This window comes from Raphanus sativus, unplaced genomic scaffold (assembly GCF_000801105.2).
Source record: "Raphanus sativus cultivar WK10039 unplaced genomic scaffold, ASM80110v3 Scaffold0920, whole genome shotgun sequence".
In the NCBI taxonomy this organism is placed as follows: Eukaryota; Viridiplantae; Streptophyta; class Magnoliopsida; order Brassicales; family Brassicaceae; genus Raphanus; species Raphanus sativus.
In genome coordinates this window covers 6,473-28,068 of record NW_026616234.1, presented here as the reverse complement: position 1 = coordinate 28,068, position 21,596 = coordinate 6,473, and the positions used below count along the sequence as shown (strand labels likewise).

At 37.6% G+C, this 21,596-nt stretch overlaps 4 protein-coding genes across 6 annotated transcripts; 1 reads left to right on the top strand and 3 right to left on the bottom strand.

Annotated features, from left to right (window-relative positions):
- Positions 1–206: 206 nt before the first annotated feature.
- LOC108847538 (villin-5) lies at positions 207–6,596 on the bottom strand. The gene is given in 23 exon segments (XM_056997987.1): positions 207–320; positions 416–525; positions 528–687; positions 689–991; positions 1,087–1,152; positions 1,224–1,349; positions 1,445–1,585; positions 1,671–1,681; positions 1,796–1,943; positions 2,027–2,155; positions 2,237–2,374; positions 2,459–2,527; positions 2,606–2,674; positions 2,760–2,915; positions 2,987–3,093; positions 3,158–3,305; positions 3,405–3,567; positions 3,663–3,973; positions 4,054–4,359; positions 4,453–4,552; positions 4,634–4,763; positions 5,191–5,369; positions 6,312–6,596. Coding segments are annotated over 21 exon segments (2,934 nt in total). The 5' UTR covers positions 4,693–4,763; positions 5,191–5,369; positions 6,312–6,596.
- Positions 6,597–7,243: 647 nt separating this feature from the next.
- Positions 7,244–9,198, bottom strand: LOC108847542 (18S rRNA (guanine-N(7))-methyltransferase RID2). Its single transcript, XM_018620806.2, has 10 exons — positions 9,126–9,198; positions 8,896–9,033; positions 8,704–8,779; positions 8,515–8,598; positions 8,348–8,403; positions 8,212–8,268; positions 8,070–8,119; positions 7,843–7,995; positions 7,650–7,770; positions 7,244–7,570 (listed from the first exon to the last, which is right to left on the bottom strand). Exons 2-10 carry the CDS (start codon positions 8,992–8,994, stop codon positions 7,406–7,408), a joined length of 861 nt encoding a protein of 286 aa, XP_018476308.1. The 5' UTR covers positions 8,995–9,033; positions 9,126–9,198; the 3' UTR covers positions 7,244–7,405.
- Positions 9,199–10,369: 1,171 nt separating this feature from the next.
- LOC130503315 (glycosyltransferase BC10-like) lies at positions 10,370–13,214 on the top strand. Of its 2 annotated transcripts, none has more exons than XM_056997986.1 (10): positions 10,370–10,674; positions 10,775–10,845; positions 11,038–11,661; positions 11,720–11,791; positions 11,890–11,980; positions 12,066–12,146; positions 12,260–12,322; positions 12,410–12,532; positions 12,616–12,654; positions 12,743–13,214. In XM_056997986.1, the coding sequence occupies exons 3-10, from the start codon at positions 11,093–11,095 to the stop codon at positions 12,878–12,880; spliced, it is 1,176 nt and encodes a 391-aa protein (XP_056853966.1). In that variant the 5' UTR covers positions 10,370–10,674; positions 10,775–10,845; positions 11,038–11,092; the 3' UTR covers positions 12,881–13,214. The 2 variants fall into 2 exon arrangements, with proteins under 2 accessions (XP_056853966.1, XP_056853965.1); XM_056997985.1 differs by having other exon boundaries at positions 10,371–10,674; positions 10,775–10,843; positions 11,035–11,661.
- Positions 13,215–13,383: 169 nt separating this feature from the next.
- On the bottom strand, positions 13,384–15,009 carry LOC108846850 (probable FBD-associated F-box protein At1g32375). Of its 2 annotated transcripts, XM_018620043.2 has the most exons (3): positions 14,152–15,009; positions 13,933–14,067; positions 13,418–13,839 (listed from the first exon to the last, which is right to left on the bottom strand). In XM_018620043.2, the coding sequence occupies exons 1-3, from the start codon at positions 15,007–15,009 to the stop codon at positions 13,561–13,563; spliced, it is 1,272 nt and encodes a 423-aa protein (XP_018475545.2). In that variant the 3' UTR covers positions 13,418–13,560. The 2 variants fall into 2 exon arrangements, with proteins under 2 accessions (XP_056853963.1, XP_018475545.2); XM_056997983.1 differs by having other exon boundaries at positions 13,384–13,839; positions 13,933–15,009.
- Between the last annotated feature and the right edge of the window lie 6,587 nt (positions 15,010–21,596).

Here is a 21,596-nt window from a genome sequence, read left to right as displayed (position 1 = left end):
TTTGTAAGCAGCTCAAAAATGAAGAATAATGTATGATGCCCTCCTCTGCAAAAGAAGAGGAAGAAAAAAAAATTAATAAGATAAGACTAATGCTAAACATGATACTTTATCTATCAATAGATAAACATGATCAAGAATCTGAGTAAGATATGGATCTAACTTACGAGTTTTGGGGTTGATATGAAGCAGAAGAGTGAGTGAGTGTATCAGAATAATTGAACAGCCGTTTTGAGCTTGTTTTGTTTCCACTTTTGGAAGTTTATAGAACTCACTCTTTGTCATCTCAATTTATCCTTGAACTCTGCTGCAGTCAAGTATGCCTGGAAACAGAACCTTTCTTCATTAACACGCAATTCGATGAAAAAAAGAAGAATCTATTTGTAATATGTTATATGAGTGTTTAAAAGAATCTAACCTCTCTTCTAGTGAGGTCGATGTCTGGAGCAGGATCCTCTGAGTCGGTGGTGAGGCGTTCGTATGGGAATGTAGGGAGGTTACTTTCCTCTTCTGCTTCTTCTTCTCTCCTTCTTTAATGTTGCTCATTGATTCATCCTCTGTCGTCTTCTGCTCCGTTTGTACCACATCCAAAAAAGATTAGTGTAAAGCTCAAGAACTCGAGTTATCTCACCAAATCAATAGTTTGGGTGCAGACCTTCAGATGGGCTGTGTTTCTTGAGGAGGAGGCTTAGGTTTTCTCGAAAATCGCTGTGCGGGCAGCAATAGCTGCGGATTTGGGGGCTAGCTTTGTGAGGTCTGGTGCGTGGGACTTGGGGTAAAGCTTCCTGACCATTGGGCCAACCATAGGTGGTGGAGTTGACAGGTTTCTTGTGCTTACGTTCCCAAAGTTCGCAGCAAGTGCGTTGAAAGCTGGAGACCGTCCCCTCACACGTGATCTGTCTGCGGTAGAGGTCACACTTCTTGACCGGGGCTGCGCTTTGTCTGGGACAACGCTGGACCTCCCGCTGTACACCGGTACTCTCCTTTTAGGTTTCTAAGCAAAAAAAAAAAAAGGACACAAAATCTAAAGACAGAAACCAAAAGAATGATTCTGCAAACATGTAACTAAATGAGGTAAAAGGTTTTTACATTTAGAAGCGGCTTTCCTTTGTTTGTTAGGATTGCGAGCTTTCTCTGGAAAGAGTCTCCATGCATCTGCATGAAGCAGTGTTAGACTCGGTCAAGCTAGTTTCGGGCAAGTGTGGAGAGAAAGAGAAGTGACTTACTGCAGATTTAGAAGAGTCCCAAGTGAAGAACCGGGTGAAAAATGGAGGTTCGTTTCCTTCAGTTACGATGTATATCGGTGTTTCGCTTGATAGGTTCTCCAGGAGGAAATCAAGCTTAAGGAATTTCTGTTTGAGGAAGACAACACATGGCAGAGGATATATATATGAGAACAACTAACTACGTTACTCTATTATCTAGTTGAATGCAATCTTTTAAGTACCTCTCCAATGGCTAACACTTGCGGTTTCTTCTTGGGGTCAACTTGTTGCCCGACCCAGACATATACTTCAGTGTGACAATCAAGAATGAAGATGTCTTCAGTCATCAAATCATCTTGAGTGAAGTTGAAGATCTCTGTAACCTATATATGGGAATAAAAAAGAAAGATGAGATGTAGGATCATAACATAAACATGGGTTAATAGAAATGAAAAACCATACGTTTACCTTTAGAGTTTCTGGTAAGATAGCAACATCCACAAGAACAAAAACCCACCAGAAATGCAAATGACAAGTTAGTTAGATCAATTGTTTGATTGAGAAATAATATAATGCTGGCAAATGGTTTTTACCGTTTGAGAATGTGCAAGAGAAGAGATGAGGATCACTCTCTCCATCCTTCTTGATCTTCTTGCTCGGATATTCTGATTTTCCTCCTAATAGTTCCCAGAACTGTTCGGACTCTATACCTTCCTTTTGTGACTTGGTGTGTTCATCTGGCTGTACAGAAGAAAAACCAAGAGACCAGAGGTTCAAGCAAATGGGAGATATAAGGAGGGCAAGCTCACTAAGACATGTTTTACCTTAATCAGATCCAACATTCTCTCCATAAGTTCTTGATCATCCGAGGTAGTGAGATTGCCACACCAAGTGAAAACAGTTGAATCACCATGTAATATATAGCAGTACGAAGAATTCAACCTTGTGGAAACCTGTTGGAACCAGATACTAAATGAACACACATGTACTGAACTGATGAACCAGAAAGCTATATGATATTTTAGTACACGTACCGCATCTATCTGTATGGCTTGCATGTCCTCTGGTCCAGAACCTTGAACTCTAAACAACGCAACACCTTCTGCATCATAAGTATTATCAGGGACTTCGTTCTCTGCTATGTACTTCTTGAACGCATCACTTAGACCCCCCTGAGACAATGAAAACGATTTTTTTTTTCTAATAGAGATTAAAATATCAAATTCAAAACTACAACAGAAAAACTTAGATATTACCTTAAATGTGATGAAGCTTTGCATGATCACGAAAAACTGAATCGGTTCTTTTCCCTCGTAAATGCGAGCCTGCACGGATTACACTAATAAATTCATATCCAAAAATGTATACAGAACTTAGAATCTATAACGGGAAGAAGCATGCACCTGAGCCGGCATAAACTTCATGGATTCAACCATCTTGCTTGCCATGGAAATAGCACATGCTCTGTCTTCCTATATATCATCATCATCAGTGAGCACACATATATATATATAGAGAGAGAGAGAGAAAAAGCTATATGTATGTGATGAAATGTACCTCGACGCTTTGCTTTCCTAGCCAAGTACCCACTAGATATTCCTCTCTGTCATCTCCAGGATATGAGTACTGCAATATATAACAATCTCCGCTATAGAACTTCGATTGCTCCGCTCCTTCCAGAAGGATCTTTTCCTCGTTATTTATTCGCCAGACCTGCAAAAATTTCATAGTTAAAGAGACTATATATTTGATTACTCAAACATATCAATGCACGGAGTAACTACCTGGAGATTTCCTGTGCCATCAATGTATGGCTTGGGTTCGTCTTTAGAAGTAGGTGAAGAAGTCTTAACCAGGCCTTCAACGTTAACTCCTTGCTTTTGCAAAAGAGCTGTTGAAGAAAACAAATCAGCAATTTGATCAATGCCAATAGTATAAGTAATAGTCTACTACACCTGCAACTTTGCCTCTGCCTTGCCGTGGCTCAGCTACTGTACTTGTAACAGGCCATGAATCAAACTTAGATCGGAACATCACTGTTTCAAACCCTTCCATCACACTGATCAGGTTTGATTTTGGACGTTCAGACGAACGGAAAAATCCCTGAAAAATAATAATAATAATATGACAACAGTGAACAAAACTCATCAAAACTAGACACTATTGGTTGGTTCGGTGCATGTTGAGAAGAAATGTAGTTACCTCTGCAGCTTCAGTCGCGTTCTTTCTTTGGTCGATTGAAGTATTACGTCCCTTCCAAACGAACACTTCGAGACCGCAATCGAGAATATAACATTTGTTAGTGTCTAATACCTCTTTCTCCAAACTCTCAGCCTCTACTGCTTCTGTCTGTCCCTTCTCCACACTAGAACAAGACCAAAACATGTCTCCACGTCAGAACATTACCGTATGTGCCAGTAATGAGCTTTTGTCTTAAAATCAAAATGTGTTCTGTTTTACCTGAAGAGTTTGGTCCCGTCAGACTCGGCGGTTTGGTCATCACTGACTGCTGATCTCTTAGGAAGCGGAGCAAACCCGCCGAACAGTTCCCAAAACTCTCCAGCTTCAGCATCAGCCATCATCCTCCCATCATCCACAGCTGCGATCTCGCACTTTCCGTCATGGTACGTGTCTTTAATGTACTGAACAACCTCAAGAGCTTTTGCTCTTTCTTGTATACTCGAATTGGAACCACTGAACTGAAAAATTTTGGACTCTGTATCGAGAATGAAGACGTCGTCGTGGTTGAGCGTCGATCGAACAAACGGAACCTGTAAATGAGATAAAGAACAATCAGACACGGACATTGTCAAAAAGAACTTTTCAGGGGCATTGTCAAAAAATGACATGCCTCTTTGACACGGACGACATGTTTGCCTTTGCAGATATAGAGACGAGTCTGGTGCTCCTCGGGCTTGACGTGGTTGAACCCGGAAGCGACTCCACCTTCCTGAGGTATAATGCAAGGTTTGAAGTAGGAAAGGAACTTCTCGGTCTCGTGACCCTGTACTTCTCGGTACTGAACAGCACGCCCACCTAACGCTGAGTCTAACTCGACTGTCTTAACGGCTACAGAACCATGTTCGTCCTGACTGGAGTCTTTACCGAGCCAGTAGTGAATATCGTGATGCAGGGAACCGCCTCTTGAAGCAGTGGTCTGGCGTGAGATACAGTTAGATTAAGAAGTGGTTTTAGATACTATCAAGAAGTATAATAATATAATCAACCAGAGATATAAACACGAACGAACCTTTAAGACTATATAGGAATCCCCGGAGAAGAATTTGCCATGGGACTCTTCTGGGACAGCGACAGGTTTGAAGTTCTCGATGCGCCATATTTCAATCCCGCTGTATAACACAACAACAATCAGTAGATATAAGAATATGTAAGGAGTAAAGTTAGAAAAAAAGAGTGAGAGAGAAGGTTACGATTTCTGGCCACATCCTTGGAGAGCCTCATCTAAATCTCTCATCGAAAACGTCGCCATTCTAGTTTTTTTTTGTTGCTTTAAAATAAGGAAAGCTTAAACTCTGCTCAGCTTGAAGAAACAAACCAAACCTGCAAAGATAATTTTAAGGAGAAATGCATTGGGACTTTTTCACTGAAACAACCATTGTAATTGGGAGACGAAACTTCTACTGAATTCATATTTTTTCTTAACATTTCCTATCATCTACTCAACCAAAACATAATAACCGTAACCATGATCCTCAAGAGTAGCTTCAAAAAAAAATTCAGACAAAAGGCACAAAAACAGAGTATTCGACCAGCAAACAAGAGCAAGAAGAAGGAAAATTCATATGAGAGATGGACATGCAGCCAGATTCGTAAAAAAAATGATTGATTTCGAGGCGATCGAATCCCCCCACCACATGCACAAAAGAAAAAAAAAAATACAGGAGCAGGACCATTATAAATTTGATGCATGAAGCTGATGCAGAATTATCTCTGTGAATCTAACGAGGAATTATTACAAAGGAAATACCTTTTTTTCTACAGATTGGTGTCTAGAACAAGGTGCAAAGCTGCGTGCATCATCCTCTCTTGAAAGATTTGGTAAAAAAAAAGGGAGAAAAAGAAAATGTGATGATCCGAAAAAGTAAAAACGAACTTTGTGGTGAGACTTCCCGCTTTTTCAGATGGAGAGAGAGAGAGAGAAAGTCACTGGGCAAAACAAAATCAAATGTTCATTCCAATATTAGTTTTATTAAATTCGTAGACTTGCAAATGGCTATTTAAAAAAATGATTGATTAATCGTGCTTCCCTGCATAAGCTAAATTTAATTAGGCATGGGCATAAAATCCGGAACCCGAAATCCGAACCGAACCCGAACCGAAAAACCCGACCCGTTATCCGACCCGAAATGTAAAAATACCCGAACGGGTTTTGTAGGGTGGTATAAAAAATATCCGAACCCGAAGTGTTATTAACCGAACCCGAACGGGTAACCCGAAAAACCCGAAACTAATAGTTAATATAAATATTTTGAAATATATATATAAGTATTTTAGTTATTAAATTTAATATTCGTGGTAATATGATATATAATAATAAATATTAACAATGTTAACAATATTAAAAATATTTTAAGTACACAATTAGTTATAAATAAGTAATTTATAATTTGTTCATTGGAATAACAAGTATACTCTCTATAATATAATGTATATTGTTTACAAATAATGTTTGTTTTCATGCTTGATTTAACATTTTATTGTTATTTTAGCAATTTTATGTATGATAGATTAATTTTTATTAATTTAGTTGTTTTTTTTTATGTTTTTCTTTAAGTTTTTGTTTTTTTACTTTGGTTATATCCGAACCGAACCGATATAACCCGAACCCGAAAGATATATGGTTACTTTATGGGTTTTAGGATGCAATATAATTTTTAACCGAACCCGAAGTGTTATTATCCGAACCCGACCCGTACTAATGAAATTTTACTATGGGACCTAGGAGCGTAAACCCGAAAACCCGAAAATCCGAAAAACCCGACCCGAACGCCAACGGGTACCCGAACGCCCAGGCCTAAATTTAATGCATGGTCTCTCATCATGCCTAAACGAAATTAGAGAGAGAAAGAAAGAGGTGAATGCACTAACGTGTAAACGAGTTCGTCACTTCCACTTGTCTCCTCGCCGCACACAATACCCTCCGTTCGTCTTCGTTTTCTTCTTCCCCCCATCGTGGATCCAAACAATCATCGATCAATTAATAGTTTAAAACTCATAATGGGCCGTTACTAGCCCAATCAGTACTCCGTCCAGACTAGATAAACAAAAACTTTCCCGGTTCTCGCACCGGTATGTCATGTAATAACGACACGTGCGCTCTGCAACGTTTTCACCAACGTTATGATATCATGAATGATGTCATGAGCGCTGGCTTGCATAGGCTTTGGATTTCCTTGTTTATATACTCTTTGTGTTATCAAAATTGTTATGATTTTACTCTTTGTATAAAAATTGACACTTTTGATGGTCTTTCTCATTACAGACTCGTTGCGAAGCTGAGAGTCCATTTGCAGGGATGGAGCATCTTGATGTGGCCGGTGGAACGGGTACACAAATATATACATCAACATGAGTTTAGTGGGTTGGGAAAGCATTCATTAGGATGTAACATCATGTCCAGTGTTTATGTCCAATCTTCATTTTTCAATTTGGTGAAGGTGCTAGTGTTCATTCTTGAAATGCATGTTGGATTCCTTGTGCTGATTAGATAACGAAAATGGACTTAGGGACATGCTTACTTCAACTGCATCTGAAAAAAAATTATAATTTCAGAAGATTATCCACAACGAGCAAGCTCGGTTTTGGAAATTGGACCGATGACCGAACCTATCGACATAAAACATGAGAACAGAACAACATCGTCGACACATTGAGAACAGAACAACAGCGTCGAGACAGATTAAGCAATGCTCTTTATCCTTAACGATTTTGCCTTGACGAGGAAGATACATAACATAATCCCTCACTTGATTGAACCTATGGATAAATTGGCGGACAACTTTTAATTTTAAAAACAGAAGAGGATAAAAATTGATGCATATTACAAGTAGCCACACAGGTTTTGGGTAGCGCACAAAAATGTAGAAACAGTAAGGACGTTCGGTATCTCATCTTTCAACGACAAAACATAATGAAAACGCTATAGATTAGCGTTTTCAAAAACTAGTAGTAAGAAAAAAAAATCAGAAACGCGACTTGCGTTTCCTAGCGGTGTACTTGGAATCAGCAGGAACATCGTTTCCTTTCCTTCTACTTTGTTCCTTCTTCCTCAAAACCCATTCCCTTCCTTTCCCTTTCTTGTTCGTTCTCTGCTTCTTCCTTGGCCTATTCCTATCCGACACACATACCTTTTCACAGACAAAACCAAGAATGGTAAACAAAAGCAATCAAGACGGTAAAATGAGATTTGGATATATATCATTTTACCATTCCATTCTCTTCGTCTTCGCTATCATCGTCGTCATCATCCGAGTCTTTATGCCCATCGTTAATACTGGTTGGAACCGAACCGCATGTGAGGACCAGGAACTCTTTTCTCTTCTTAGTACTGCACGTTGTCAGAGAACACGCCAAAGTGTTAAATGTGTGTGTGTTTGTGAAATCAACACAAGAACGGTACCTGTGAGGGTAGTCAACAACGAGTCCACCACCAAATCCAGCTTTTAAGGCCTGGCCAAGAATCAACTCACGCTGAGCGATACTCTCAGGGTACACTTGGAAAACTGCCCTTGCTCCTCTTGATAAGCATCGGTATAGTGACCCAAAAAAAGCCCTGAGTTGTCAAAAAAAAAGATTAGACGCTGTCTTATTAAACTCAAGCTCTGAAGTAGAATGATTGACACGTACTTTAGCCTCAAACGAGGTTCATGCGATGACTTGTCCGCATTGCATAACCACTGAAATCATATGAAAAAAAGAGGAATGGCTGGTCAAAAACTATGGCAGTATATATTAAAAATAATCATAAAGGTGGTTTGAGAAGTAAGACCTGAACAGCGGATATACTGATGGCTCCGTCTATGACTCCTGCACGGAGACCTAATCCCTGAGAGACATGATAATAAATGAATAAGCAATTTCTAATAAATTTCAAAAATAACCTAGAGAGGGACAGACAGACATACCTGACCCATATCACCAAGTAAAAGATCACCCTCAACTTCTCGTTCAACAGCAACGTCTACATTGGTTATTACAATATAAAGTTTGCTTAGAGATTCTAATAGAGAGACAAGCCATTGAAGGGGGTACATGAATGAATCCTTAGTAAACTCTAATGATTTAAACTTACTAAGCATTGAGGCTGAAATGTCAAGACCAATCCAGTGGTGCCCATTTTCAGAGATTGTTTCCCCGCTCAGGCCAGATCCACAACCTAAACCACAACAGTGACCATTACTCAATCTCCCCTTTTGCAACAGTGCTATATCAAAATTACTCATCATATTAAGTAGATTAAAAGAATAAATTTTTAATTTACCAATATCGAGTAAGAATCTAGGAACATCATCTTCAGGCAAAGCAAGAAGCTCCAAAGCTCTCTCAGACAACCTCGCCTATAATAATAATAACCATAAGGACTATTATGTAAGAGATCACAACAAGTGGCTAAGTTCAGGAAAAAAAAAACAGAGAGATGTTTTTTTTCTTTAGGGGAAAGAATTAAAAGCACCTGAATTTCGACGATACGTGAGGAGGAAGTATACTTGCGAGCCTCGGAATCATCGTAGAATATCTCCGGCGGCGCTAGCAGCTCAGGCCGAGTTGACATTTTAAAGCTTTTTTTAGAGCTGTGCTGATTCTTCTGGAACTGCGCAAAAATGTGGCTTTAATTTGGGATTTGAGATAAATTGAATACGAATGTATTGCTGATTAAAGCGGGGAATCAAAGAAGGGTCTTACCAAGAGAGACAAAAGTGAGGAGGAGCACCAAAGACGAACGGCGATGAGATCTTTTTAGGGTTTAGGGTGATGCAAAAATAATCAAAACTTGGTATTTATCCAAAGTCCGGTTGATGATCGTGGTCGGACCCGGTTGAATCAACTCGATCAGTGTGGTTTTCAGACATTTCGGTTTGGTTTAGTTGCTCCGGTTTTCTCTTACGGGCCTAGAGTTGAAAAGTTTGTTTGGGCTTAAACGGTGTAAGCTTTCTGCAGTCATTGTTTAGCTTTTACTTAACTGACGAAAGTTTTATTTTATTTTGTTTTGTTCTCTTTGGCGTAAATTCAATTCATTGTATGATTGTATCATTCCAGAACTCGACAAAAAAAAAATCAATTCATTGTATAGTTCCAGCATTAATTTAATTTAGTGAATTATTTCATTGTGTGACTTATTTACATTACAGCTGCAGGTAACAAATTTCAACTTTTAACTAGATTGTTCACCAAACTCTCAATTTTTGTTGAACAATATTTATAGTGTAATATATTATCGTTTTTTTTTGGTAAGCTGCAACACTATGGATAAACAGTAGGAGTAGGAGAAATATTTGAAATTTAAAGCTTAGTAAGAACAAGAAATATATTAATATTAGGTCAATTCTCAAGTTTTTGTAACAAAAAGACTTTCTAGAGAAGAAAATGATCAAAAAATTTAATTTAATAGCTAAAAAGATCTTATACCCTAGATATATATAAATACAGATAAATAAATATTTTCTCTAGTTTTAAATTTGAAATTTTTATAAATTTTATTTTTAGTTTTCTTTCTGAAATTCGAAAATATTTTCTGAAACTATTTTTATAATTTTCTTTTTAAAATTTTTAATAGTTGTTTTTTATTCTATAAAATTTTAAATCTTAATTCATCCTCAACCTTTAAATCTAAACTCCAAATTCTAGATTAATTAATCAAAAAGAGTATATATGTGTAAATTTACCTTTTTAATGAAACATTTTAGACATTTTGATCACTCGAATCTATATTTCGAATCTATATTTGTGACAAAAAAAATATTTTTATTGTTATCCTAGGATATTTCTCTTAATATTATATAATTCAAAATAATTTGTGCCAATAATAATGCTTCTAGTCTCATCCAGATTTAGAAAAGAAAAAAAGAAAAAAAAAGTCTCTGAACAGTGAACACTTGTCTGACTTCATTTTCTTTTTCTGAACAACCACTTGTCTGATTTCTTTTCCTTTCTTAATTTCTTTATTCAAAAGCAAAGAGAGAGAGAGAAAACAAATCGAGGATCTGAATCGTCTTCTCAGTAAACAAATACACACTTGTATCTTCTTCACTCGACACACACAAATCCATATATAAACATTTATCCTCTCTTATCTATCTTTAAACGCTTGTCGTTTTGATTCTAGAGCCCTAGATCTTAAGCCACTAAGATCATCAAACTCTCATCTTTCTTTAAGATCTGGGCTGGATACAAAGATTCTAGTTTGGTCTACCAATCTTCTCTTTTCATTGCCAGTTCCGCGGGAATCAAACAGGTATTGTAATAACTCCTCTAGCTTCGTTCCTCTGATAAAATGCTTTGGTCCACTGAACTGTTTGCAAATTAATTCTACTTTGTGTTTGTTTGTTTGTTAGTGTATTAGCTTGTGGAGCAAAAAGAATCAGGAGGAAGTAAAGTCTTGATTGCGTCGTACGTTGTGTGGGGTGAGAATCTCTTGTACTCACTCACAATAACAACGTGCACTTGCTCCCCCCCTTAAACATGGTTTACACCTAAACGTGTGGGGACATTGCGTATTTAATTCATGTTTCTAAAGATAGTTTGCGTTTAAGAGTCATAAAGATTCATCCTTTCAATAGAATTGTTTCTAAATTAACTCCATTTCCATCTTCAGGTTTTTTTATCTCAAATGTGTAAAAGAAGTTAAATAAAGATTCAAACTTTACTCTCAAATGGGGGAGACACAGAACCTCCACTCGCCTCTTCGTAACCGCTCTTCTCTAAAGAAGCCCTTACTGATCCTTCTATCAGTCTGCATCACGAGCCTCCTCTTGATCTGCACTTACACGTACCCACCACAACACAACGTTAAACCCCCTGCTGCTTGCGAGGGTCTGTCCAGCAGAGGCTGCCAAGCCGCTCTCTCAGGATGGCTTGACGTCCACGTGAGGAAACACACCGACGAGGAAGTCGCCGCTCGAGTTGTGATAAGAGACATACTCAGAACTCCTCCTGCTCTGACCTCTAGATCGAAGATAGCTTTCATGTTCTTGACCCCTGGCACTTTGCCGTTTGAGAAGCTCTGGGATGAGTTTCTCCAGGGGCAAGAAGGGAGGTTCACTGTTTATATACACCCGTCGAGGCTAAGACCGGTTCACATCAGCCGTCACTTTTCAGACCGGGAGATTCATAGTGATCAGGTTACTTGGGGAAGGATCTCTATGGTTGATGCTGAGAGACGGCTTCTAGCAAATGCTCTTGAGGATCCAGACAACCAACACTTTGTTCTTCTTTCAGAGAGGTGATTGATTCATCATCATAAACCTTTTGTTCTCTCTTCTAAAACTTACTTTTTGCAGCTGCATACCGTTGCATACGTTTGACTACACGTATAGATACTTGATGCAGGGGAATGTCAGCTTCATTGACAGGTATAAAAAATAAATGACTCTCAGAAACATCATCTTTCTACCACTAGTATTTATTCATTCATTAATGCTTGCTTTGCTTTTCTTTATCTCTGTCAAAGTTTTGAGGATCGTGGCCCTCATGGGACAGGCAGACACATGGATCACATGTTACCTGAAATCCCTAGGCAAGATTTCAGAAAAGGCGCTCAGGTATATTAAACTACTCTTTTAAAACTTCATCCCTGAGTTGTATAGATTGTTCTGTTTGGTTCCGACTTGTCTCCTTTTGGTGCAGTGGTTCACGATGAAGCGTCAACACGCTTTGATAGTGATGGCTGATAATCTCTACTACTCTAAATTCCGGCGGTACTGCAGAGTAAGTTTGCATTATTGTAGCCATTATAATATCTCTCTAACTGTTTATGAGTGAGCTCTGTAAGTTTGAAGTATCAGTTTTGATGTGATAATAATTCTCACATGATTTTTCAGCCTGGGGTAGAAGCAAACAAGAACTGCATCGCGGATGAACATTACCTCCCTACATTCTTCCATGTGAGTTGATCAATTAATTAGTGCAACTCTCTTTCTTTGATTCTTGTCCTCCTTAATGATATGTTTTGTTGGTCTTTCTTCAAAAAGATGCTTGATCCGGGAGGAATCTCGAACTGGTCAGTCACATATGTTGATTGGTCTGAGCGTAGATGGCATCCAAAGACTTACAGAGCTCGCGATATCTCACTTAAGTTCTTGAAAAACATCACGGTATTAATGTCACCAACACCTCTCCTTTCTACACATCAACTAAACATCTTATATATGTACTTCCTCTCCTCGGTTTCTTGCAGTCCGATGACGTGAGTGTACACGTGACAAGCGTTGGCAAGGTACTTGCTCGTTCCAAAACACTGAAACACTGAACTATTTCTCTTCACTTATCTTTATGTTTGTTTGGTTGTTTGTTATTCTTTTTAGCGGGGAGAAGAGCTTCATTGGCCATGTACATGGAACGGTATAAGAAGACCATGTTATCTGTTCGCAAGGAAGTTCCACTCAGATTCTGTTAACAAACTGGTCAGACTCTTCCCAAACTACACCAGCACAGTGGTCTGAGAGAGAGAGAGGTAAAGACAGACTCAAGTTCTTGGAACTGTACCATACGAAAACAGGAACGAAACACTTCCTGATTATCTCGAGGTTGGATTGGATGGCAGATTACTGTAAATTTTCTGAAGAATTTGAAAATGCTTTTGGATGAGACAGGCTACATACTCTGCTGGTTAAGCTTTATTAGTATAACCAGAGATTTTTTTTTGGTTATTGTGATGGTTAGAGTGTACCGGTTTATGTTGTTGTAACTTGAGCTATTAGCAGTTAAGCATAAGGAGTTGATTACTTTTACAATGTTATGTTCCATATAATATAATACAAATATAATATGCAACTAGATTTTGACCCGTCATTTAAAAGACAGATATATTTTTTTTTTTAAATTCAATTTTCATATTTATGTCTTTTTAATTATATTTATATTTTTCTTTGATATTATATCTATGTAGAATATTTATAGTTTTCTGCTCGACTGTTTCTCCAAGAGCTTTGATTATGTTGTTGAAGCCAAATTTTTCGAAGAGAATCAAGACACATTGATAACAATATATAAGTAATCATTATTTCAAGCCTGATAGAGTATGCAGGAATAGTATAGTTGAGAAAATACAAAGAGCTAAAACATAAACTTTCAACATTTCAAAGATTATGCAACCAAACACACACAAAAACATACCTAAACTTCAGTCAAATAGAAAATTACATGAACTTGAACACCTTGGCAGAAACGACAACTCTTTAACAAGTTCAAGTTTCTTGCAAGGGTCTTTAGAACTAGAGTAGATGGTTACTCTCTCTAAACATTTTGCGCTTCTTAGGATGAATGCCACTACTTCTTTTTCTTCTTCTGTTCCTTCATATCCTACCCATTCAAGAGCTTCAAGACTCGATACCAGACAATCAGGAACTGAGTTCGGTTCAGTCCAACAGGGACGCGGGTTACAAGCCTCAATTTCATGGTACTAGTATAGATTGACAGGAAAGAAATACAGTGCATTAGAGATCATCATAGATATACTAATCAAAAAAGTTGAATAATTTGAGATGAAAAGAACCTGTTTGAGTCTGAGAGATTGTAGTTTAGGGGAATATCTGAGCATACACATAAGTAGTTCCAACCACTCTGTCTGACATGTGCATATCTTTAAATGTGCAAGACAGCAGAAGACGCTACCAGATGGATACGCATTCTGCATATATACAAGAGATTTGACCATAAGAGAAGTCGCTATAGGAATACGTATAACAATAGCATGCAAGTAAAGAACAGGTACCTTTGATGAAGTTGATAAACATAAATCGAGACGCTTGACTGAAGTAATAGTACGCATAATCTCCCCAGAATGGGAATAATTGACGTCAAAACTTGCCGTCATAATCTTAGGCATGCCATTCTCAATGATGCAAAACCCTTCCCTGTAATCTACAATGTCCAACCACTCCAATGAAGGAGTATCTATCACAAACCCATATTCATCATCATCATCATCATCATCAGCTAATGCATGCAAGACCAAACTCTTTAGAGAAGGAACTCTAACGTTGAAAATAGTCACGTTGTCAGATGAACATTGTTCCACGTGCAAGTCTTCAAGAACATGACAACTTGATAAAAGACTACTAACAAATTCATCACCAGGGTACTCCACAGATACAAGGCTCAAAGTTTTAAGAGATGGGAAAGCAATAGAGGAAGAAGTATCTTCAAGGATCACTTTATTTAGTTTCAAAGTCACAAGCATTATACACCTTGTGTACAAACTACTTGGAAGTACTATGGGTGGAGAATCATTAGACGACGCGTCGATTTCGAAAATCAACTCACGCACACAGCATTTATCTGCAGCTCTAATCCACACTCGGATATCTTCACCACCACAGGTTTTACCAAGTTTAAAATGCAAAGTCTCTATTACGGGAGACTCGTGCAGAAACAAAAACCTGTCTACAAAGCGGGAAAATTTTCTGTATTCAGTACCCTGGTAGCTATCATCATATTCAAGTCTTGGCACAGACGTCCAAAGAAACCGCCATCTTTTAGACAAAAACATCGTGGACGCAACATCTTGCGCAGGAAGTAGCGACAATATATTCAAGAGCAGGGCTTCAGGCAACTCACTTATCAAATCCATTATATAATTGACAAAGTAGCTACTTGTTAAAAAAAAAGTAGCTACTTGTTTGGAAAATCCTTCCAAGGCCAGAATCTCAAAGGAGTAACACGAAATAGAGATCTGAACAACCAGTTATAAGCAAGCAACGACGACAACTAGGTCAAGACAGACCCTAGGTTAATTATGAAAAAAAAAAATCAAAAATTAAATAAGTAAAATAGACCGTAACTTTAAATTAAATATATGCACTAATTTTACATAATTATCCCGAATTTTAATAACGTTTTACGTAAGTAAGAAATTAATAAAAAGATAAAAGTTAAAAGGGTTATTTTTATTCTACTTATTCTGAATTCGTAGAGTTTCTATTACAATTTAAAAGTTATAAAATCTAACTTTTTATTAGTTTTACACTTTTATTAGTTTAACGTGGAATGCAGCAAATTAAACTTTTGATTATATAGTTTTCTAGGGAAGTAGGGATAAGCTGGTATCTGAACGCTATCAGTCATCGTATATGAATTTTGGCACCACCGTCCAAAGAGGCTTAGATGCCATCGTTTTGACAACACCATTGTCGCCATAACATCTTCGGAGGCAGTAAAACAGTATTTATTTAGTCATCCTAAACTGTGTAAAAAAAATCATCCAAAACTCGATGACTGTACAGCACATTAGGAAACGAATTATGTGGTTCCAGGCCTGTTCCAACGTTCCAAAGACATTCGATATCGGATTGGATATTGGTTGAGAACCAGTGATCAAGCCCATTAATTTTTTTCTGGCATCACCAAAACCCGACTTGAGTCCTGAAACAGTGATCAAGCCCTTTAATTTTCTCTGGCATCAGCAAAACCCGACTTGAGTCCTGAAATCAGTCATACTCATACATCGTCCGTATGACCGTATGATACATGAGTATGTTTCGTTACTGGTCACGACATTTTGGTTTTGAAGAAATAATTTGCTATTGTTTGTCGTTTAGAAAACTTTAAACGTACAAAACCCTAGAACAGACACGAGAGCATCTATACTAGACTTACTAGCCATGTGTTAATTTATGTCCTTGACCATTGTCCATTATTTGATTTTTACTTGTCGACATTATGAGTTCGTTTCGTACTTCGTCAATAAGTCCAAATTGTAAACGATAGATGGGGACAGAAATCAATGAAAGAGAAATTATATTAAGTGAGATATGATGAGAGGAGGTAGATTATTAGAAAAGTCTAGCAATTATAATTTAATTATACAATAGTTAAACTTAAAATGTAAATCTTTCTTAAATGATCACCTTACACCTACTCTTAAAACTTGACCCTTTCTCCTAGATCTCATAAGTTGGATGATCATTTACACCAAACAAATATGCATTCTCTTAGTGTAAACATTTGTTAGCACACGAGGTTTTTTTCTTTCTAATGTTGTCTGTCGCTTGAGATCACTTTTTAAAGTTCCTTATGGTTTAAAATGGTGTAAATTGTTTGAAGCAATATGCATCTAAACATCTTTTTAGAAAGGGATCATATGATACATTTCTTTTGATAAAGATTTTCCATAGTTAAGATGATGTAATTTTATGTAATATAGTACAAACAAATATATTTTACCAGCATCAACTAGAAAACTGTACTTAACTTTTGAATTAAAGTAATGATCTACGTTTTCTTAAACCAAAAAGGAAAAAAAAAACTATCTAACCAAAGAAAACTTTTGGTGTGTTGTAAAACCTTGGGCCAGAGATTCTGTTGGCTTGTAAATACAAGAAGAGAGGGGGACGTTGCTAAAATTTATGGCGAATGCGACAATAAAACTTTGAGCCGTCGATTTTCATGTTGAGACCTTGATATCCGGTGTTTAGATATACGCTTCCAACACGAATTCGCTTTCTATTTTTTTTTAAAAAAATTCGCTTCTACGTTTTCATATGATTCCGCTTCCGCGTATCCGCTTCCGTTTTTATGTAACGTAGTTACATACTTCTTTAGCAAACTTGCGTTTTCTTAGAACAACGTACCACAGTCGGTCGACATATACTAAAATTAGTTTACTTTTTTTTATATATCTTATAAGTTGATCCAGTCGACTTCGAAAAAAATACACTTAGTGATACAAAATAAATTGGCTATCACATCGTCTAACCCAAGTTTGAAATACTTTCTGACTAATGCCAGGAGTTGATCTATCATCAGTTAAGATCTATCATATAAATTACTTATGCTGAAATCTAGAATGACCAAATAATTATAATTTAGTTTTGAAGGAAAATCAAATTCAGAACTGATGTGGATATGAACCAAAATCCTAAAATATTAACACTAAACTACCATCACTTGATTTAACGTGTAATGCGATGCAACTCCGTGTATTGTTTCATATAACATGTTAAGACCTACATCATAGTCACAGGTTGGCGCCGGGCCTAGGTGGGTGGGTCCCGAAGGGGTCAACCACCTGGTTAATCAAAAAAAAAAAAAAAAAAAAAAAAAAAAGACCTACATCATATAAATTTTGATGTTTCTGTAATAAATACTTCAGAAAGATAATGTAAATAATATACACTGAAGAGAACCGGAAATAACATAAACGACAGTAGATGGAAGTTTTTTTTTTTTTGACGAATACAGTAGATGGAAGTTATGGTGAGATATAGTGATACTGTGAAAGAAGATTGATGGGAAGATGAGAAAAAAATGGAGATGCAGTCATCGCCATTTACAATTGTGATGATATGTGAAGATTTTTGAAAATTTCAACGAAAGGCATTATTGTCCAAGGTATCATCTCCACACAAAAAAAAAACTAATATTTGTAATTCGCTGTACTCTACTTTTTTTTTTTGAACACACACTGTACTCTATATAAAAAGTGACAATTAATAGGCGATGAAATCAAAGTAAATCTAACGGAGAACATTGTCGTCTTGTGAACTTGTGGGGTTGTAGATGTCAATATGCATTACTACATTCTAACCTCTTTAATTAACGTAATTGTGTTATCACATTACGAACACACTAGCCCCGCCATTAACGTAACCATACTTTATGTTTGCTCTTAAATGTACAATTTTAGCTTGCAATGTTTTACCTTTGATTTCACTTGTACATTATTTTCAATCCAACACGCACGAATGGTTTCCGCATTTACAAATAATTTAATTTTGACTCACTTTAACAAAAGCAATCGTTTAATTTTGAGTCTCTTATTTCTAAACATGTTATCGAATATGGTTTATTATTTCTGGATACTTCCCATATCATCAACGCTGGTTTTAGACTTAACATACAAACCATGAACCAAAACCTGAAAATTTATAGTTAATTCAAATATATATATGTGTGACTAATGTATGATTTATTTTTAACTTTGGTTCCTTACGTTAACCAACTTTCAACATTGGGTTTTGAAACTGATTAAGAAGAAAATGAGCAGAGCTTTCGTTATATAACTGTTGTACCTGACTCGTGAAGAAAAGTTGAATTAAGTAATAAGAATATAAAGCATTTGTCAGTATATTATTCTCAAATTATTTATTAATACTTTACTTTCAATATAAATGAACAAATTTGACATATAATTGGGTCAGCAAATATCTCCTTATAAAACAGTAAATACATACCAACAAAAAGAGTAAAGTAATAATAAAACGGCTAAAAAAGCAAATCCGTTTTTCTCCTCTTTTCTCTATGATTTTTTTACCTTCTAAGACACATTTTGTAGTGTGAATTACATGGGTAGACACTTTCCACTTGCCCAACACTTTCCTCTTGTACAAAGTCATCTATACCCTCTTTCTAGCCCACACCACGTTTTGCTAACCACAGATGAATTAACCATAGTTAGATAGTTTTGAAACTTTTTTTATTAGGTGTCGGACAAACCACAATACTCCTACACAGTTCAAATCTCACTCCTCTTCTTTTCCCCATTAGAGCTAAACCTTTGTTCCATCGACATCCAAAGATCCGTAACTTTCGAAGATATTGACGAACTCTAATGACGAAGAAGAAACCCAAGTCTGCTCAGGCGGCGGCGAAGAAGAAAGCCGTCCCCTCACCGCATTCCGATCTTCCCCCATCCACTTCAGGTTAAATCGAAGCCACTTCTACTTATTCTCTTTCGTTTTTTTGTCCCTTTCTTGGATAAACTTGCATTTGTCGATTTTGTTTGAAGAGAGTTCCTTTCCCTTTTATTTTCGAATTTTAGGGTTTTCTGACTACCAATTTTAGGGCTTTTTGCTGTATTTGTGGGTGTGTTTAAGATTTAGCAGTAGCGATTTCCAATCTACGATTTTTGATCCCCAATTTTGTTAGGGTTTTACATTTCTTTTCCAATTTTAGGGTTTTATTTCTCTGCTCTTTTAGGGGTTTTTGCTGTGTTTGTTTTTTAGATTTACCATTCCCGTTTTCAGATCTAGGTTTCTTTTTAGGGTTACCTGTTTATTTTTCTTTGATTTTATAGACTCGAGTTCTTCTAATTTTGTGCTAAGAAGATCCCTTACTGTCGATTACTGTTTATTGGTTCCGAAAAACAAATTACTGAAGATCAATTCCTCTAGTTTTGTTTCTTAATATCCATACTCAAATTGGACCTCCGGCATTATTGACTTTTTTTTTGTTTTCCTGGTCACACTTTCTGCAGGCACGCAGCCTGATCCGCGTCTCCCTTTTAGGCTATTTGCGACTGACAGGTTCCCCATAAAAAAGCTCAACATATATTCTTCACCGGAGATCCTCCCTTTTCTTCGTAACGTTCTCAGAGGAACTCCGGAGTTCCAGACCATTCGACAGTCATGTTTTGGAAAGCTTTTTGACATCCCAGCACGACAAGCTCCAGTGTCTGCAAAGCTCATTCACTCCTTCCTTACTCGCCAGCTCTTATGTGGGGACGACCATACCCTCTGGTCTGTTTTTGGTGGGAACCCTCTCCGTTACGGTCTCCAAGAGTTTGGAACCATAACAGGTCTGAATTGTGACTCTTTTCCAGAAGGATATCATCCTAACACCTCCAAGTCAGTTTTTGCGGGCAAAGATGGAGTTTGGAAGAAACTTTTCGGGGACAAGAAGATGATAACTATAGCAGAGCTCTGTCGGATGCTCGAGAAAGACAAGAAAATGCCCGGTTGGAAGAAGATTCGTATTGCTCTTATCATCATTGTCGACGGTGTTCTAATTGCTCACAAACAAGTTGCCCGTCCCACTCCTCGATATGTAAGCATGCTTAGGAATCTCAAATCCTTCTTTGCCTTCCCTTGGGGTAGAGAGTCATTCTTGAAGACAATTTCATGCATGAAACCACCGAAGCCTGCTCCACCTAAGATCACGGACCCTCTCGCTTGGCTCGTGAAAAAACTCAAGCAGTCATCTTTCCGATTGCAGGGCTTCCCTCTTACACTGCAATTGGTTGCCTTCCGCGCCATCCCACAACTGCTACAGTTCATCCCTGCTCCCAACGACGACCGCACACTGATGGACCTTGAACAAAAATACCTACCACAGCACGGCTCCATCAAATCTAATGACATCTTGCGCGTCGAATTCTCCGAGAATGTAAGGGATCCCCCTAACACACTCTTTTGGTTCTCAATAACGCATGGATATTTTTGAATTTCTGTCCACACTAGGAAATTATGTCCACGTCCACACGTAAAATATTCCAAAATCTTACCGAGAACCTAAAATGATTTTCTCCAGGGATTTTGACTTTCTAATTTCTGTATTAAATCTTCTTCTCAGCTTGCTTTCTCACCGGTCATACCTATGGAAACTCAACCGCAGCCTGGGTGGGGAGAATGGCCCAATAAAACCAAGGACGATCGTCTGATTTACATGGAACAATTGATATCTGATGGGTGCAGTTTCAACAAGGCAATGTGGCCTGGTGGGTTAACAACGGAGACTTTGCTTCACAAGCCTCAAGATCGGGGTAACCGTACGGTTAAACCGAATCTCACTAGAGTCAAACAGTCACTCAGACCAAAGCCGTTTATCAACAAGGACACGTCTACAAGGAAGCAAAGACGCATCAGTTCTTATTTCACACGCTCCAAGGCCAACATTCACACCAACGAAGAACTAACTGAGATTGTCTTGGGTCTTCAACAGCAGATCAACGATTTGAAGAAATTGCTAAAGAACAAGAAGAGGAAAGCTCGAGGAAGGCAATCGTCATTTAATACACTGCTATATGCTACCAAGAAACTTCGGACGTCTACTCAGGAAGAAGAGAGAGGGACAATTCAACAGGTCAATTCTAGACATACTGATTGTTCTTCCTTTTTTATTTGTTTACTATCACAGTTACCTAACCAAGTTTCTCATGTACCCTTCAACTTATGCTTATAGGATACTCCTGCCACACAACAGACCGGTGATCAACCAGCTGACGTCAATCCCCTACACTTCGATCCTAAAAATGATCAGGTGATGTGTGCTTCTACAGTGATTGCATTTTATTATCATGTAAATATAGTTACAAATTCTCTGTTTCTGGCCACCCTGTAGGATCGGGATGATCAGGAAGAACCACACTCACCTATCATAAGTCAGTACGCAGCTCATCTCCAACGCGAGGCGTCTGAAAACGCTATCACTCCTCCCTATGAA